At 41.1% G+C, this 20,546-nt stretch overlaps 1 protein-coding gene across 1 annotated transcript in view; it reads left to right on the forward strand.

Moving 5' to 3' along the window:
- Positions 1 to 11,041: 11,041 nt before the first annotated feature.
- snx9b (sorting nexin 9b) overlaps positions 11,042 to 20,546 on the forward strand; it is a 122,047-nt gene continuing 112,542 nt past the window's right edge. The window contains exon 1 of the mRNA XM_059986078.1: positions 11,042 to 11,206. Coding sequence (XP_059842061.1) covers positions 11,195 to 11,206 — 12 coding nt within the window. The 5' untranslated portion in view covers positions 11,042 to 11,194. The remainder of the gene's footprint in view (positions 11,207 to 20,546) is intronic.

Raw genomic sequence — 20,546 nt, forward strand, 5'->3', positions numbered from 1 at the left:
TTCAGGTTGACCACTAATTTTCCAGAAACTGATGGTTCAAATGAAATTATTGGATGTTTACTGGGCGGCCACCAGATGGCACCCTGTTTAGCGCATGCAGTGCCATCTGTGGTGTGAATTATTTTGACAAAAGGATTCTACAGTATTTTTCTTATTTACATTGCACTTATCTGTGGTAGTTCCAATATCTTGTGCTTATTTTATGTAAATTTAACCCTAGCTATCGCTACTAAGATATTCAATACATATCGATCCAAGAGAAGGTTGAAATGTTGGAAAAAACTGGACCAAGGTGTTTCTGTGCATAAGCTGTATGACTTGTATGGCATTGGTTCATCAACTCTGTATGATATAAAGCACCAAAGGGCGAAAAATTTGCAATTCTATGCAAACAGTGATTGACTAAAACAAATGAGCACTCAAAAGGACTAATGAAGTTGGTAAGAGCACTGAGCATGACCGAGTGATGATTGAATGGTTCCATCAGTGTCAGACTGATGGAGTTGAGTTGGCAGGCAGTATGATAAAAACACTGCAAGTGATGAACATGACAGTGATGATGAAACTAAAAGATTTACTATTGATAAGTTAATTGAGTTGGGTGTTTTAATCAGAGGGTTAAAAACGTGCCTTTGTGATGGAACAAGAGCTAATTCATTTTTATTTGATGCAAGAAAAATTACACAGGGAGAGATCAAAACACATCAAGCTACTTCGTCTGAATGGAATGTTTTAAAAGAGAACTGAAAAACAACATTCTTTGTAAACACAGTAATTAATAAATTTACATTTATTTTCTGTTTAATTGATAATCCTTTTTAAGCTTCTACTGTCCACTTTTGCCATTATTACTGCGTGACCTCTTTTAATCCGGCAAAAACATTAATATGGTAAGGCTCAGGAACTGAGGGAGTCGGAAAGTTGGTGGTCAACCTAGAAGCAGCTTATAATATACTGTAAAGGTAGTTTTATATAATTTTTTTAATAACTTTGTGTATGAAACAATAAAGTGTACATTGAACCATCAGAAAGGTAAGGTATCACTACCTCAACTGCTCAGGTGGATGATCAGTGGCTGTTTGGCATCACCATCATCCCAACTCTGAATTTATGTGCTACTGGCAAGCAGTCTTCTTCTTACACTTGTTTATCAGACATGTACTGATACCGATACAACCGTTCAGCATGTTAGATTTTCATTAGTGACAATTACTTTCTCTGTTGCTTCATGATCAGCAGATATCCTATCACCATAAATGTTTAAAAAGTTAATGTTGTTTTCATACATTTCTGCAGCTAACCTGCTGAATATTCACAATTACCTTAAGTTTTCAGATCGCCTTGATAGATTTTGCTTGTTTCGTGATCTGCATACTGTTACGTGGAATATGTTCACTCCCACGCTGACCAATCCACTTCTTCAATATACGATTGAGATCTTCATTTTTTGCTTTATGCAGTGTTTTTTTCTATTTTACATTAACTTCTATTCATTACATATGTGAAGTCACTTCTCAGAACTGCCTGGTGAGCAGAGACCTGCACATTACCGGGGAATCTTCCTAGCACCTTGTGTAATTTTCCATTTGTGACGTCACTGTCAGTGCACGCAAAAAAATTCAGATTTTGGAACTTTGGAAAAAGGGTGCTCAACTTTTGTTATTATTTTACTCCAAATAAATAGGTTGTCAGGAGCTCATGGGGAAATTCACTCTTTTAGGCATGGTAATATTTAATTAAAAGTGGTAACACTTTTCCATCACTGTCTTTCCAGAATGTCATAAGTCCAGAAATGTTAGGTGTCTAAACTCACATTTATTGATGTTTGAGTAATTTGGGGAATAATCCAGAGTTTACTATATCAGATATCCTGCTTTTCAATTTCTTCCAAAGTGGCTTATTGGCTGAGTACAGGTCGCCCTGTTCAGTTCAAAGTTGCTTTTCTAAAATTTCAGACTCTTCCCCTTTCATCTGAAGTATACCCCACAGTTGTTATCGTTAAATTGACTAAGTTCCTCATACTTGTGGCTGAGGCCCTTCCAATCTGCACCTGCTGCATCACTGATTTTCTCTCCACTGCAGAAAACAGAACAGTGCGGCAATGGACAGGCCATTTGACCCAGTGTTGTGCCTATCTATGTCATCATATTGCTGCCTTCTCTTCATTTTCATAAGCCTAGCTAAAGCCTCTTAAACTCCACCAAACTGCCTGTTACCGCTTACTCCAGGCATTTGTTACTCTCAGTATAAAAGAACTTCCCCCTCAGGCTGCCTTTAAACTTCCTCCCTCTCACCTTAAAAGCATGTCCTCAGTTGTTTGACATATCTACTCATGGGAAAAGATTCTGACACTGTACTCTATATATGCCTCTCATTATTAAAAAAAAAGTCTATCAAGCTTTCCCACAGCTTCTGACATGAGGGATAAAAACCTACATTTGCCCATCCTTATAGCTCATGCCCTCTGATCCATTCGGCATCCTTGTAAATCTCTTCTGCACCCTCTCCAAATTTTACAAATCCTTCCCATAATGAGATGACCAGAAATGCACCAATACTCAGTGTTAGGTCTGACTTCAGTTTTATACAGCTGCTGCACAACTTCCTTACTCTTATAACCAACACCCCTACCAACGAAAGCCAGCATGCCAGAAGCCTTGTTTACCAACTGATCCACATGTACAGCCATTATTAGCGAATGGCAGACCTGGATTCCAAGATCTCTGTTACCCCCAATGGTATTAAGGGGTGTGCCATCAACTGTATGCTTTCTCCTTTCACTTGACCTCCCAAAGTGAAGACCTCACATCTGCCCAGATTAAACTCTATCTACCACTTTTCTGTTCACAACGGTAAATTATCTATATCTTGCTGTATGCTTTGATAGTCCTTTGCATTGTCCATAACTCCATCAATCTTGATGTTATCTGCTAACTTACCAATAGACCATATTATCTTAGTAATACATACATTTTCATACAAATCTTTGATATATATCACAAACAACAGAGGTCTCAGCATCAATCCTTTGAGAATACCACTGGTTACAGACCCTCAGTCAAAATAATAGCCTTCCACCCCTTCTCTTTGCCTTTTTTGGACAGGCCAGTTCTGAATCCAAACCTGCATTTTTTATCCTGAATCCCATGCATCTTTATCTTCCTAATCAACCTACCATGAGGGACCTTATCAAATACCTTACTAAAGTCTGTATAGATAATGTCCACTGCCTTAGCCTCATCAAGCTCCTGTGCCATCTCCTCAAAAAACTCAATCAAGTGTCCCTGCCCTGTACAAATCTATGCTGACTATCCCTAAGAAGGCCATGCCTTTCCAAATGGATACACCCCATTCCTTAGTACTTTTACCAATAGCTCCCCTACCACTGATGTGAGGCTTGCTGGCTTATATTTACTTGGATTATTCCTATTTCCTTTCTTGGGCAAAGGCACATTTGTTACTCTCCAATTTTATGGGATCTTCCCTGTTGCTAGTGAGGACACAAAGATCTTTCTTAAAGACCTAGCAATTTCCTCATTTGCTTCTTTCAAAACACTGGGATATATGCCAACAGGTCCTTGGGATTTATCCACCACCTTAATACTTCTCAGAAGACCCAGCACTACTGCTTCCTTCATTTCAAAATATCACAGCACATTTGCATGTACCACTTTCCCTTCACTATCCTCCAATCCTTCTCAGTAAACAGCAATACAAAGTACTTATTTAGCGCCTCCGTCATTGCTCTGACTCCAAGCACTTTTTTCCCGTTTATCCTCGAGTATTTATGCCCTTCTTAGTTATCTTCCTTTTCTTAATACACTGTTAAGTATAAAATACCTTGGGATTCCTCATCCTGTTCACCAAAGATTTTTCATGGTTCCTTTTGGCCTTCATAATTATCTGCTTAAGCAATTTCCTGCTATCTTTATATTCTACAAGGCCCCAGACTCATTTTAGTTTTCAAAACCTTACATATGCTTCATTTTCCTTCCTGTCTAAATGTAAGACCTCTTGGGTCATCCACGGTTTCCTTCCCTTATCATTCTTGTCCTTGCTCCTTACTGGAACATGCCAATCCTGAACTGTAATCAGTTGGCCTGTAAACAACTTGCACATATTAAACATAGACTTGTTTGACAGCTGCTGCTCCCAATTAAAGCCCCTTAAGTTTCTGTCATATCCTGTCCTAAGCTACCTTCCCCTAATTTAGTACCTTCCTGAGAGATTCAAAGTTGTCCTTATTTATAACCATCTTAAAACATGAAGCGTTGTGGTCACTATTCCCAAGATGTTAACCCACTATCAGATTTCACTGCTAAGCTGGCTAATTTCCCAGACCAGGTTAAGTATTTTCTCTTGCTGGACTCTTCATATACTGTTTCACGAGCCCCTCTCAGATGCATGAAATAAATCCTATCTCATCTAAACCTCTTGTATTAAGGAATCAATACCAGGAGAGTTAAAGTTACCAATGATGTCAACATTGTTATTTCTGCATCATTCCAGAATCTGTCTGCATGTCAGTTCCTTCACTTCTGCATGACTGTTGGTTGGGGGGGGGGGGGGGGTGGTCATGTGCACAATATTACCCCATCAGCATAATTGCATGCACCTTTCTTATTTTGGGGCTCCATCCAAATTGCCTCTGTTGAAGAACTCTTCACTGTATCCTCTCTGATTACTGCTGTAAAATTCTCCCTTATCAGTAGTGCCAGCCCAACACTTCTCTAAACCCGCTTTCTACCATATCTAACACACCAAAACCCAGCTGCCAGTACTGTCCCTCATGCAATCAGGTCTCTGTAATTCCATGTTCTGATCCGGGCTCTAACTTTATCCTCCTATGCATAATACCCCTCGTGTTAAAATAAAAATATTTCAGCCCATTAATCTCAGCATATTTATTAACTTGCCCTTTGTTGTCCTTCTTTTCAGTCTTACTTGTTGTAACAACTTTCTTGCCCTCAACCCTACTCTGTTGTGCTGCACTTATAATGTCCTAGGAGAGCATGTCTGGAGATTGCAAAATAAAGGAGCCATTGTCACCAGGCAGAAAGATCTGGGCATCGCTAAATCTTGAATTGATAAATGGCATAACATTTCCATGACAAATAGCCAAGCAATGACCAAGATGACGGATTGTCATTTATCAGTCATTATTTAAACCCTACTATCTAAAACATCCTGATGTCACCATTGACCATTAACTCAACTAGATCAGCACCATGAAGAGTAGGATAAAGGCTAAACATCCTGTCCCCAGTGACTCACCACAGTTTGCACCATGCATAGGGCACAAACCAAGAATTTGATGGAATATTCTCCACTTCCCCTAATCATTTATACCCTATACCCTATACTGCTAGTGCAGGGCAAACCCTGAAGTAAATGCACTGTATACCTTGCCAGTTCTCCCACAACAGCATTTCCTAAACCTAACATTTTCATCACCTGGAAGGCCAAGTAAGGTAAGTGCAAAGGAACTAGCATGTTTCCGTTTGGAATTCACATATATTCCTGACCTGGAAAACACTTTATTATCATTAAATCTAAGTTTTATAATGCAGTCCCAACAGTTCCGTGGAAATATCTTCACCAAACTAACTGCAACTGTTCTAAATTTTAGCTCATCAAACTTTCGCAAGGAAATAAATGTTATCTCCACACCTTGTAAATTATTATTTTTTAAAAAACTCCAACCCCGATACCATATTGCATTTATGTTGGTGGCTTGAAAAGCATCCTCACAGTTCCCGTTTAGGGAATAGAATCAGAATGTAGTTTAATATCATTGACATGTACTGTTTTGTGGTAGCAGTGATAGTAACTTAAGTTGTGCAAAAAGAGAGCAATTAAAATAGTGAGGTAATGTTTGAGGGGTTCCTTGTTCATTCAGACATCTGATGGCGGAGGGAGAGAAGCTGTTCCTGAAATGCTGTATGTGTGCCTTTAGGCTCCTGTACCTCTTCCTTGATAGTAGCAATAAGAAGAGGGTATGACCTGAACGATGGTGGTCCTTGATCATGGATGCTGCCTTCTTGTGGCATCACCTTTTGAAGGTGTCCTTGTTGCCGCGGAGGGTAATGCTCATTATGGAGCTGGTTGAATTTACAACTTACTGCATTTTTTTCTGATCCTTTGTAGTGACCCCTCTATCCCGCATGGTGATGCAACCAGTTAGAATGCTCTCTACAGTACAACAGTAGAAATTTGGGAGAGTCTTTAGTAATGTACCTTGTCTCCTCATACTCCCAATGAAATTTAATTATTTTATTTTATTTTAGAAGTACAGCATAGAATAGACCCTTCTTGCCTTCAGAGCTGTGCTGCCCAGCAATTCCTGACAACCCCCAATTTAACCCTCGCCTTATCACAGGAAAATTTACAATGACCAATTAACCTACTAACCGGTACATCTTTGAAGTATGGGAGAAAACTAAAGCACCTGGATAAACCCTATGCATTCCATGCCAATCATCATGAAATGTGTTGAATGGCTGATAATGACACAAAACAAAAACTACATTCCTGCCACATTGGACAACCACCAATATGCTTACTGAGAGAACCACACTACAACAGATGACATTGCATCTGTCGTGCACCTGGCCCTGACACACCTAGAAAACAAGGACACTTATGTCAGAAGGCTGTTTCTAGATTTCAGTTTGTCATTCGTTACTATTAACCCACAAAGCTTGGTGAACAAACTCCTACTCCTCAGTCTAAATACACCGCTGTGCAACTGGGTGTTGGTCTTCCTAACAAACAGACCTCAGATAAATAGGATATTCAACTGCCCCTCCCTCCCCATCAGCCTCAATTCCGGTGCGTGCCCCCTGGGCTGTGTGCTGAGCCCATTGCTTGTATGCTCTGCTCACACATGACTGCACAGTTAAAGACCCAAGCAATCACATTGTCAAGTTCACTGATGATACGCTGATGGGGCATATCACCAAGAACGATGAGAGGGCCAACTGAAGTGAGGCAGAAGAATTTGAGGCCCAGTGCTAGGCAAATAACCTCTTCCTTAATGTCAACAAGGCAAAGGAGATGGTTATCGACTTCATGAGAACTTGCAAGACTCCCACCCCCTGCTTATATTGGCAGCATAGCGATGGATATTGCAAGCAATTTCAAACTCCTGGAAGCGTGCATCACAAATAAACACACTTAACTCCAGACCATGTCCTACACAATAAAAGAGAACTGGACTTTGCATGTCCATACGCACATCATTCTATCTACAGATGTGCAGTAGAGTGTATCCTAACAATCTGCATTATTGCTGGCCACTGAAACTGCACTGCAGCAGACAAGAAGGCTCTACAACAGATGGTCAAAACTGCCAGCAGGTCACCAGCAAAAGCCTACCTGCCATCAAGGGCATATATACAGAAAGGTGCCAGTAACATCACGAAGGATCCCACCCACCCTATTCATGGACTGTTTGTCTCACTCCCATCAGGGAGGAAGCTATCTAATATCCACACCAGGACTACCACCCTGGCTGTCACCTTCACCAAGCAGTAAGGCTGATCAACACTGGCATCCACTAACTCCACCACTACTTTATTATATCCCATCAGTCTCCTTATGTATAGCCTACCATCACTTCATGGACAATCAATTTATACTGTATGTATAAGCTATTGAATGCATTTATATTTATTGTGTATTTTTTTGTAAAATTCTTGTGTTCTTATCTTTTGTGATCTATGTACTGCATTGGATCTGGAGTAACAATTATTTTGTTCTCCTTACACTATGTATAGGAAATGACATTAAACAATCTTGAATCTTCAGAGATGCTGACATCCAAGACTTAGAAACTGCCAATCCTTTGATGAGGATTGGTGTGTGTTCCCTTAATTTTCCCTTCCTGAAGTCCAGAATCAATTTCTTGGTCTTACTGATGTTGAGTGCAAGGTTGTTGTGACACCACTGATCTATCTGGCTCCATCTGAAATTCCATCAACAATAGCTGTCACCAGCAAATTTATAAATGGTGTTTCAGCTGTGCCTAGCCACACAGTTGTGGGTGTAGAGAGAGTACACATCCTTGAGGTGCACCAGTGTTGTTAGTGAGAAGGAAGTGTTATTTCCAATCCGCACTATGGTCTCATGACGAGAATGCCAAGGATCAAGTTGCAGAAGCCGGTACAGAGGCCCAATTTTGGAGACTGTTGATTAGAAATGATGATATGATTGTATTGAATACTGCTCTGTAATAAACAGCAGCCTGATGCTTCAGGATGTTATCATCTTTAGAGGTATTCAATACCAAAAGGCACCTCTCCATTGGTTGCTCCTTCCTACTTTTTGAATTGTTGCAGACTTAAGACTTCTCAACGTCCCCCTGGCCTAATCATGACCTTGTCCTAACACTTGGTGTCACCTCTGTACTCTGTAGTGACTCCAGCAGAAGTTCAAAACTCCTTAGCATAGGTTCAATAGGTGATAAGTCTTCCTGCATACAAAAACCTCATGGAGATGTCCTGCAGTTTCGACATCATTCAGAAATTGCAGGCTATGGATTTCAGCTGGCCTATCACTCTTATTAGAATCAGAATCAGTTGTGAAGTTTGTTGTTTTCTGGCAGCAGTATAGTGTAATACATACAACTCACTATAAGTTACAAGAAGAATATAAATTATAGGAAAGATATCAATAAATTAGAGAGAGTGCAGAGATGATTTACTAGGATGTTACCTGGGTTTCAGCACTTAAGTTACAGAGAAAGGTTGAACAAGTTAGGTCTCTATTCATTGGAGCGTAGAAGGTTGAGGGGGGATTTGATCGAGGTATTTAAAATTTTGAGAGGGATAGATAGAGTTGCCGTGAATAGGCTGTTTCCATTGAGAGTAGGGGAGATTCAAACGAGAGGACATGATTTGAGAGTTAGGGGGCAGAAGTTTAAGGGAAACACGAGGGGGTATTTCTTTAGTCAGAGAGTGATAGCTGTGTGGAATGAGCTTCCTGTAGAAGTAGTAGAGGCCAGTTCAGTTGTGTCATTTAAGGTAAAATTGGATAGGTATATGGACAGGAAAGGAGTGGAGGGTTATGGGCTGAGTGCGGGTAGGTGGGACGAGGTGAGATTAAGAGTTCGGCACGGACTAGGAGGGCCGAGATGGCCTGTTTCCGTGCTGTGATTGTTATATGGTTATACTGCAAAAAGTGAACAAAATAATTAGGTAGTGTTTGTGGACTGTTCAGAGATCTGATGGTGGAGGGGAAGTAATTGTTCCTAAAATGTTGAGTGTGCATCTTCAGGCTCCTGTACTTCCTTCCTGTCGGTAGTAATGAGAAAAGGTGAGAGTCCTTAATGATGGATGTTACTTTCTCAAGGCACCATCTTTGAAGATGTTCTCAATGGCCTCTATTATTTATACAATATTGTTAATTACATCTAAACAATTTTAACATACTAATTTACATAATTTTCAATTCAATCCTTAAGGCTGTTCACTTGCCTTTTTGTTCTTGATTTGCCATTAATTATCCATTCAACACTTCCTTCTTAAACCTTGTTCTGTTAATTTATTGATCAAGCCAAGTCAAGTTTATTGTCATTTTGATCAGAAACTGCTGGTACAGTACACAGTAAAAACGAAACAACGTTCCTCCAGGACTCTGGTGCTACATGAAACAACACAAAACTACCCGAGACTATGTGAGACAGCACAAGGCTACACTAGACTACATAAAACAACATAAAAACTGCACTAGACTACAGACCTGCACAGGACTACATGAAGTGCACAAAACAGTCAGGGCAGTACAATAATTAATAAACAAGACAATAGGTACAGTAGAGGACAAATTAAAATATAATAATAAATGATGTAGACGTCAGTCTAGACTTTTGAGTACTGAGGAGTCCGATGGCTTGGGGGAAGAAACTGTTGCACAGTCTGGTCGTGAGAGCCCGAATGCTTCAGTATCTTTTACCAGATGCCAGGAGGGCGAAGAGTTTGTGTGAGGGGTGCGTGGGGTCCTTCACCATCCTGTTTGCTTTGCGGGTGCAGCATGTGGAGTAAATGTCCGTAATAGCGGGAAGAGAGACCCCGATGATCTTCTCAGCTGACCTCACTATCCGCTTTCAGGGTCTTAATCATTTATCTCTTATTACTTAACCAATTGTTTACCTTCTTCCCTTTGGGTGCCAGGTACCTGATTTTTCATGGTGCAATCATACACTTTCAAAGTGCTTATAATCACAAGCACTTTCAATATTTCTCTCCATTAAAAACGTTGTAGTCTGGATGAGCAAGTTCGAAGGAGACCCTACCACAGTAAAATCTGGGCCATTATTTCAAAGCTGTCACAAACAGAAAAATACAGATTACTGGACTCATTTTGGGTTTCTTCCCCCAAACTACATAAAATTTAAGCGTCCACAATTCAGATCTGTTATCCAATATTTTGACACCATTTCTGCCGTGGACAACATTTGTCGCTAAATGGGGAAGCTGTTAGCTTGCAAAACAGCAAATCTGGGTCCAACACAGATTGGGACCCTTAATCATGCGCGGCTGAACGTACATTCAGCAGCAGGCAGAATACCCATTTTGTTGAAGGGTATCCTCACTCTGTGAGCATACTCCCCCCTTATTATGATTTTGCACGTCCCCAATATCCCAAGACCATGCGTCCAAAAGACCACTCCCACTACTGAATCCCTCCATTCTGAGACGCTTCAGCCCTCTAAATCTACCATCTGTCAGAAGGTCCTAACCTTCACTCCCGACCGCCCCAACTGTGTCGCCGAGCCTCAGCTGCCCCCTCTCCCACCCGCCCCTCAGCTGTGGTCCACGGTCCGGAGGATCTGACGAGGAAATAATTGGCTGGGCCTACCCGATCCCTGCGCCACATTTTAAACAACCGAATCTGTTTTCGTTTTATGCTTCGGGTGTGCGATGTTTTATGTTTCTATTTGCAAAGCAGAAGCGGCGGCGGTGGGAGGTGACGGCGAGAGGCGGCGGCGCGCATCCTCCGCGGCCGAGCCGAGCCTGGAATTTGGCTTGTGTGGAAACTCTGTAGGAAGTTGTGTAAATCGGAGGTTGCTCGGGTCAAAGGCCATCTGTGTTAGGTGATGTATTAAAACTTTGTCCGGCTGGCCCGGGAAGACGGAAAGGTACGGCTGCGGCGGCCGGGGAGGTGAAACCAGCACAAAGAACAGGGCGACGGGATGGCGACGAAGGTAAGGCGGAGGAGCGATGGGGGAACGGGCGTGAACGCGCTCGGGGGGTGGGGGTCGCTGTCTCGGCCGCGGATCCTCAGCCCGAACAGCGAACCCTGCCCAGCTTCCCTCGATCCCCAGCCGGCCGACGTTCGGGAATGTTCTCCCAGCGCCCCGAGTTCGTCATTCGAACGAGAACTGGAACTTCCAGCTGGAAGTGTGGCGATGGCGGGGGAGAGGGCTCTCCTACACCAGCCGGATAACCAGGGAGTTGGGGCTGATTTCACTTCGGGCCCTGTTTAGGCACACACTCACGGAGTGTGAAGCCAAGGCTGAAGTGGAGTTGCGCGAAATGAAATCGGGTGTGTCTGGAAATCATATCCTGAGATGCGCTGAAACGCTGACTTGAGAATCGACCTCGTCTTGCTGCCCGGGAGTCTGAAAATGTGGAGTTTTCACATGACTTGCTTTAAAGAAAACAATGACTCATGCTCCTGCACTGACAAAAAGCCGATAATGACTTTACTGCTTTATTGCAGTTTTGGTTTAAAACTATTTCGGGGGTAGTACTCAGCATTCGTGCAGGTATTGTCAATAATGTGTTTATTACTTTAGACTCGGAACGTTTATTACATTCGGCTAGAAGGGCCGAATGGCCTACTCCCCCACCTATTGTCTGTTGTCTATTATCTATTTAATCTGCTTCAAAGCCCAAAGCCTGTGGTTTAGCTACAGTGTTATCAAAAGTTGGCTCACTCAGATTTTGTCGTGTAGCAAAGGGAGGAAGCTATGTTTATCTAAAAGAAATCAAACCTCAGAATCTAGTTTCTCATGATTTTTGTAAGTTTTAAATCTGGCATTGTTATCCCTGTTGTCAGGAGCAGTGATGTCATCAAGCAGCCTGAACAAATCAAGGGAGTTAACAGCTTGTATCATAATAAATTGTATAAACAAGAGAAAATACGCAGATGCTGGAAATCCAAGCAACACACACAAAATGGTGGAGAAACTCAGCAGGCTAGGCACTATCTATGGAAATGAGTAAACAGTCAACATTTTGGGCCTAGACCCTTCCTTGGGAGTGGAGAAAAAAAATGAGAAGTCAGATTAAGAAAGTGGGATGAGGGGAGGAAGAAATACAAGGTGTTAGGTGATATGTGGCCTCAGTAGCAGACATGGGTGAGCACATGGTTGAAGAGTCAGCAGGGATCACAGAGGGCGAACTGTCCTTTCGATGGAAGTGCTCACCCAGGCCTGCTACGATGGCCACATATCACCTATTTGTATTTCTTCCTGTTTACTCTTTTTCATAGGTGATGCCTGGCCTGCTGAGTTTCTCCAGCATTTTGTATGTTTTAATAAATTTTATTATCACTTTACAGAAAGCATATTTGTAAGTAACTTGTTTTCTGATAGTTTTGATGGCAGACGTTAGCTAAGACAAAAATGAAAATTCCATTTATTCTATTCAAATTCTGCAGGGATGTTTATGCTACTCAGTCATGCTTTATGCTACTAAGTGTTGAATTACTCTCTCCAGAACAAACGTGCTTTCACTCGATGCAAAAGATAAAGTAGTTGCACTTCTTAAACTCTTTGGATTCTTTGGGGTCTTCTAAATGTGTAGCTGCAGCTACAAGGGGGGAACTGGAAGAGGAAGTTGGGCAGCTAGAGAGCAGCCAAAAAAAAGATCAGCTAGTAATGGAAGACTACCCATGAGCTGTCTCCTGAATGGTGGAAAATGGACGGGTGGTTTTTAAAAAAAAGCAAAAATAGTATGCAGTCAGGCAATCGGGAAGGGCAGGCAGTTGATAGGACATATTTCAGCCAGCAGGGTGAGTATCAGTGTGTTTAGGATGCAGAATCAAAAAGGGTAGCAAATACAGTATTCAAAGTATTATATCTAATGCACAGAGCTTAAGAAATAAGGTGGATGATCTTGTTGCACTTTTACAGATAGTCAGGTATGATGATGTGTCCATCACTGAATCATGGCTGAAGGATGTTTATAGTTGGGAGCTGAATGTCCAAGGTTACATGTTGCATTGGAGTGATAGGAATGTCAGCAGAGGGGGTGGTGTGGCTTTACTGCTAAAGAATGGCATCAAATCAGCAGAAATATGTGACATAGGTTTGGAAGGCATTGAATGCTTGTGGCTTGAGTTGAGAAACTGCAAGGGTAAAAGGACCCTGATGGCAGTTATATACAGGCCTCTCAACGGTAGTTGGGATGTGGACCATTGGTACAACAGGAAATAGAAAAGGTGTGTCAAAAGGGTAATGTTATGATAGTCATAGGAGATTTCAACATGCAGGTTGAGAGTGAAAATCAAGTTGGTAATGGATCTCGAGAGATTTTGTTGAAGGTATATGAGATGGCTTTTTAGAGCAGTTTGTCGTGGAGCCTGCAAGACGTTCAGCTATACTGGATTGGTTATTATGTAATGAACCTGAGGTGGATTAGGGAGCTTAAGGTAAAAGAATCCTGAGGAGCCAGTGATCACAGTTTGATTGAGTTCAACTTGAAATTTGATGGGGAGAAAATAAAGTTTGATGTAGCGATATTTCAGTGGAGTAAAGGAAATAACAGCGGTGTGAGAGGGGAGTTGGCCAAAGTAAATTGGAAGGAGATGCTGGCAGGGATAATAGCTGAGCAGCAATGGTGTGAGTTTCTGGGGGGAAAATAAGTAAGATACAGAATAGATGTTTTCCAAAAACAAATACTCATGGTAAAATAGTACAACAGTGGCTGACAAGGGAAGTCAAAGCTAATGTTAAAGCAAAAGACAGGGCCCGCAACAAATCAAAAATTAGTGGGAAGACAGGATTGGAAAACTTTTAAAACCCGACAGAGAGCAACTAAAATAATCATCAGGAGGGAAAAGATGAAATCTGAAAGCAAGCTAGCAAACAAAACTAAAGTGGATAGTAAAAGCTTTTTCAAGTATGGAAAAAAAGTAAGAGAGATACACCCGAAAATTCTGAAAGAGGTAGCAGTAGAGTCTGTGGAGGCATTAGTAATGATCTTTCCAAAAAAAATCATTGGAATCTGGCATGGTGCCAGATGACTGGAAAATTGCAAATATCATTCCACTCTTTAGGAAAGGAAGTTATAGACCAGTCAGCCTAATCTCAGTGGTTGGGAAAATGTTGAATTCAGTTTAAGATGAAGTTATGGAGTACTTGGTGACACAGGACATGATAGGACAAAGTCAATATTGTTTCCTTCAGGGGAAATCTTGGTTGATGAACCTGTTGGAGTTCTTTGAGGCGATTAAAAGTAGGGTAGATAAAGGGGATGCAGTGGTTGTTGTACATTTGGACTTTCAGAAGGCCTTCAACAAGATCCCACACACGAGGCTGCTTACCAAGTTAAGAGCCCAAGGTATTACAGGAAAACTATTGGCATGGTTAGTGCTTTGGCTGGTTGGTAGGTGCAGTGAGTGGGATAAAAGGATCCTTTTCTGGTTGGCTGCCAGTGAGTAGTGGTGTTCTGCAGGCATCTGCAGGTGTTGGGACCACTTCTTTTTATGCTGTGTATCAATTTAGCTGATGGAGTAGTTGGCTTTGTTGCCAAGTTTGCAAATGATTCAAAGATTGGTGGAGCGGCAGGTAGTGTTGAAACTGGAAGGCTGCAGAAGGACTTGGACAGATTAGGAGAATGAGCAAGAGAGTGGCAAATGAAATACAGTGTTGGAATATGCATGGTCATGCACTTTGGTAGTAGAAATAAATGTACAGACTGTTTTCTAAATGAAGAGAAAATCCAAAAAACCTGAGATGCAATGGGACTTGTACAGAACACCCTGAAGGTTAACTTGCAGGTTGAGTCTGTGGTGAGGAAGGCAAATGCAATATTAGCATTCATTTCAAGAGGTCTAGAATACGAGTAGGGATGTGATGCTAAGGCTTTATAAGGCACTGGTGAGGTCTTGCCTTGAGTATTGTGAACAGTTTTGGGCTCCTCGTCTAAGAAAAGAAGTGCTGGCATTGGAGACAGTTCAGAGGAGTTCACAAGGATGATTCTGGGAGTGAAAGGGTTATCATACAAGGAACATTTGATAGGTCTGTGCTCGCTGGAATTTAGAATGGTGATGGGGAACTCATTGAAATCTTTCAAATGTTGAAAGGCTTAGACAGAGTAGATGTGGAAAGGATGTTTCCCATGATGGAGGAGTCTAGGACAAGAGGGCACAGCCTCAAGGATAGAGGGGCATACATTTAAAACAGATGTGAAGTAATTAATTGGACACAGCATCAAAGGTTTCGGGGAGAAGGCTGGGAATAGGGCTGAGGAGGGCGGTAAAAGGATCAGCCATGATTGAAAGGCGGAGTGGACTGTTGGGGCAATTGGCCTAATTCTGCTCCTATGTCTTATGGTGTTAACATAAAATTGTCTGTACTTGAGGAAGCAGGATCATGGTTCAGGACAGAATAGTCACCATTTATTTTCATGTTAAGTTTAATCTTTTAGAGAAGACAAATAACAAAAATAAAATTCTGTTACTTGAGAGGACAACAATATTGAGATTGACCAAGTCATCTGATGTGTATGAGGTACAGCTTTAATGGAAGCTCTGCTAATAATATTCAAACATTTTTAGTTGTCTGGTATTGAGTGGTTGAAGATTAGAGATATGCAAATATTATTTTGCTGTTTTAAAAAGTGGTTGAGGAAGTTTTGAGACTGCCAAATATAATCTACAATTCCCAATTTAGGTGGTTGAGAAATCTTGCTGGACATGCAAATGCAAAGCAAAATTAAGTAGCTCTTAGAAATAAACGCACATTAGTACAGTCTTCTAAAAGCAAATCAGATGTGACTAACTTTAGTGAATTCTTTGAAGTAACAGAAGGTTGACCATATGTCAGTATTATATGTTTTCAAAATTCGTTGAGGAAGTATTTCACTTTAGCCTTTTCAGCAAAATTTGAGGCTGCAGAGTTAAAAGAGGTACGTGACTGTGTGTCACAGGATAAAGTGGTAGTAGTGGTTAGTTTTCACACTGGACAGTAAGTGGTACAGAAGTAAAGAGGAGCCTTTTTTCTTCCTGGATGGATCAAGGACAGAATTCCAATGGCTTTCACTTTCCATCCCACCAGCCTCTGCACTCAATGCACCAATCACCGTTTCTAGAACATTGAATGAGATTCCATTATCCTCCCCTCTCCTTCCTCTTTCAGCATTTCCCTTCAAAAATCTCTTTCATCTCCACTAACTATTCCCTTGTAATACTTTTCCTTTCAACAATATACAATGCAGTGTGCCTCTTTCTACCATCCAGGAATCCAATCATCCTTCCAGGTGAAGCAGTAGTTCAATTGCACTTCTTCCAATCTAGTGAACCGCATGTAGCATTCATAATGTGACCTTGACTCCAGTGGAGAAAGAAAATGTAGATTGGGTGATCACTTTGTCGAGCAAGTGGGTTCGGTCTTTTAGGATGTCCTCGAGTATCTTATTATTTACACTCTCCATCCCACCCTCACTCTGACCTATTAATCTGTGGACTCTGCATGGGCTCAATGTAAACTTAAGGACTGCTGCATCTGATCTTCATCAGGGCATGTTGTAGCCTTCTACATTCAGTGTTGAGTTCTACAAAACTGAGTAACACTACAGTACTATGCAGAAGTCTTAGGCACATGTAAAAATAATTCCATGTAGCAAAGATGCTTTCAAAAATAATGAAATGAGAAGTTTCTAAATACCAGAAAAATTTATGATAAAGAGCAGTAAACAGTAAAAAAACAACTGAACCAAATCGATATTTGTTGTGACATCTGATTTGCCTTTAAAACTACATCAATTCTGTTAGGTACATGTCAACTGGTAAGTTGATCCAAACATCTTGGAGAACTTGTCATAGTTCTGTAGACTTGGGCTCTCTCACCTGCTTCTGTCTTCAGGTAATCCCAGACAAGCTCAACAAATTAGAAATCAAGGCACTGTGGAGGCCATACCATCTGTTGCAGAACTCTTCATTCCTTTTGTTGAAGAGACCTAGTTCTTTATGACCTTGGCCATGTGTTTGGGGCCATTGTCCTGCTGCAGAATGAAGTGGGGACCAATCAGATGCTTTCCTGATGGTATTGTGTGATAGATGAGAATTTGTTTGTATTTCTCAGCATTAAGGACTCCATTAATTCTGACCAGATTACCAACTCCATTTGCAGAACTGCAGACCCAAATCTGCAGGGAACCTCCGCAGTGCTTCACTGTTGTCTGGAGACACTCATCCATGTAGCATTTTCCAGTTCTTCTACAGATAAACGGCCTCCTGTTTGAGCCAAAAACTTCAAATTTTGACTGTGTTTTTGTGCATAGGGGAGTCTCTTGCCTTTGTTTCCACTTTGGAAGAATGGCTTTTTGGCAGCAACTCTTCCACGAAGACCACTTCTGACAAGACTTCTTTGGACTATACAGGCATGTTCTTGTGTTCCAGTGGTTTCTGTGAGTTCAGAGCTGTTAACGGTGCTGGACTATTTCCAATTTAGAAGAGACTTCAGTATGATGCATCTCTCATCTGCTGCACTCGGTTTCCCTGGCTGACCACTCCATTTCTGGCCTTCAACCTCGCCTGTTTCTTTGGACTCAGAAGAGTTTTGACAGTACATCTTGAAACACCTGTCTGCTGTAAGATTTCTGCTTGGGAAAGACCTTGCTGTTGCAGGATGACCACCTTGTGTTTGTTGCTGTGTTCACTCTTGCCATGGTGTAAGAATTAATGATTTGTAGGTTAAATTGTCACATCTACACACTCTCACCTTTTAATTTGGTTGTCCTTCGCATAGTTTGATTCCTTTCACATCTGTTTGTTTCAGTTAATCAGTTGCAGTTCATTCAACTCATTATGTCATTATTAGCATCTTGTTTGTTATCTTTGTTTAATCACACACTGGGATATATACCTACAAAGTAATCAAGTTTTTATTTGAAAAGTGTTATTTTTACTTCATATCGCAAAGATGAGAAAATATGTAGATGCTGGAAATGCAGACAACACACACAAAATGCTGGAGGAACTCAACAGGCCAGGCAGCGTCAATTAGTTAGCACTGATGAAGGGTCTTGACCTGAACTTTGACTGTTTACTCTTCTCCATAGATGCTACCTGGCCTGCTGAGTTCTTCCAGCATTCTTTGGGTGCTGCTTTTACTTAATATGTTACTTTCTTCAACAAAATTTTTTAAAAAAATAAATATTTGGAAATCTAAAATTTGTTCTTTTTTTTTTACTGACATAATAATGCAGCAGACAAAAAACAAATCTGTGGTGCCTAAGTCTTTTGCACAGTGATGTATGTCTGTATCTGAGCAGACAAGGTCACCCATTCATGATATGGCTCAGTTTCCAATTTGCATACCCTGATGGGTCAGTCATGCCTTGTAGCCCTGCATTTCAAAACGTTTCATTCTTTTATCTGAATTCTCACTCTGTTGACCTTATTTCATTAGCTTGTATAAATAAAGGACCAGGATATCTCTATAGCTATTAAACCTTTGATCAGTTGACCTGCTTTATAGTTAATCCCCAGGGCAACCCTCATTTTACCCTATCACAGAGATTCCCATTGCATTTATTACATTCCAGGTTTAATTAAGGGTTTTTTTTTAATGGCACTTGTCAGTATTAAACTACTCCTTTGTGTTAAGTTGCAAAAGAATCTAAGTGGAGATGTGGATATTTGAGAGAGAATAATTTACAGTGTTACTAGAGAATAGAGTGGATGCAGTGGAGTTGTTTTGTTGAGGGGATGTATAGCTGGCTCCTATGAAGTAATAAATGATATTTCCTAATTCACAAGGGATGTGGAAATGGAGCTTTAGCTGGTGGAGAGATGAGGTTGGTGCTGTTCTCCTCAGAGCAGACTTAAAGGAACTTAAACATGCTAATTATTGAGTTTATTATTTTCAAATATAGCAAGGTACAGTGGAAAACTTTGTTTTTCATGCCATCCATGCAGATCATTTCATCACATTAGCAATCAAGGTAGCATGAAGGGAAAACCAAACAATGTGGAATATAGTGTTAAATTAGAGAGGCAGTAGTGTGGGCAGACAAGAAGGTGCAAGGCTAGGGCAAAGTTAATTGCGAGGCCAAAACTCCACAGTATCATACACAGGTTACTGTTCAATTATCTTACAATCAGAGGGATAGATGTTGTCCTTGAGCCTAATGGTAGGAGCTTTCTGGCTTTTGTATCTTCTGCTCAATGGGAGGAAGGAGAAGAGGGGATATCTGGTGTGAGTTTGGGTCTTGGCTGTTTTACTGAGGCAACAATAGGAGTACAAAGACTCTTTAGTAGGGAGGCCAGGTTTTCTGGTGTACTGCACAGCTCTACAGCTTTTTGCAGTCTTGGACAGAGTAGGTGGCCATACGAAGTTATGGTGCATCCAGATAGGATATTTTCTACGGTGCATTTATAAAAATTGGTGAGATCATTGGGACAAACGGTCTGAGGAAGTAGAGGTGCCCTTTTGTTTGTGACGTATGTGGTTGATTGAGAATGTAAACTGGAGAATGTGCACCACCCTGAAAGTTAGTGATTAATTCTGTTTTGCTGATATTGGGGAAGGTTGTCATGAAACTGTCACTCGGCTCTCTATTTCCTAACTGTTCTCTGACTCATTATTTGAGATATGGCACACTATAGTAATATCATCTGCAAGCTAGTAGATGGAATTAGCAGACAATCTGGCCAAGCAGTTGTGATGGATCAGGAGTAGAGTAGGGACTGAGGGTGTAGTCTGGTGTTGACAATAATTGTGGTGAAGGTGCGGCTACCTAGTCTTACTGATGTGGTTTGTTGGTCGGAAGTCAAGGATCCAGTTATGAAGGGAGGTTTTGAGTCCCAGGTCAGGGCGGGTGGGGGGGGGGGGGTGGTTAGAGATGAAGGTGCTTGGAACCTGAAGAGATTGGCTTGACCTTGAAAATTGAATTGTGAAGTAGAATGCAAAACCAAAAACAGTGCTAGACCTTCAATAATACATTTTGTAAGGAAATTCAATAAATAGTTGAATAAAGAAAACTTCTTGTGGGAAGAGCAGAGGAGTGAGACTGAATATCTTTTCAAGGTGTTTGTAATGGTACAGTGGGCCAATTGACTGCCTCAGCAATGCCTCATTCTATGAATGTTTACTATTTTAATAGGGTTCAAAAGGTTAGTTCAAACTGCCAAGTGAAGTGCCATTTTTTTTGCTGTGAATTTTGAAGTACCGGACAGTCCTGACGTTGACTCCTCTATTTTACATTTTTAAAAAGTTATCCTGTTTTCTGTGATGTGGAAATGGCCGTAACTTTATAAAGTCTACAACTATAGTTGTATTATCTGCATGTAACTTTTACACTTTTGATGCG

This window comes from Hypanus sabinus, chromosome 12 (genome assembly GCF_030144855.1).
Source record: "Hypanus sabinus isolate sHypSab1 chromosome 12, sHypSab1.hap1, whole genome shotgun sequence".
In the NCBI taxonomy this organism is placed as follows: domain Eukaryota; kingdom Metazoa; phylum Chordata; class Chondrichthyes; order Myliobatiformes; family Dasyatidae; genus Hypanus; species Hypanus sabinus.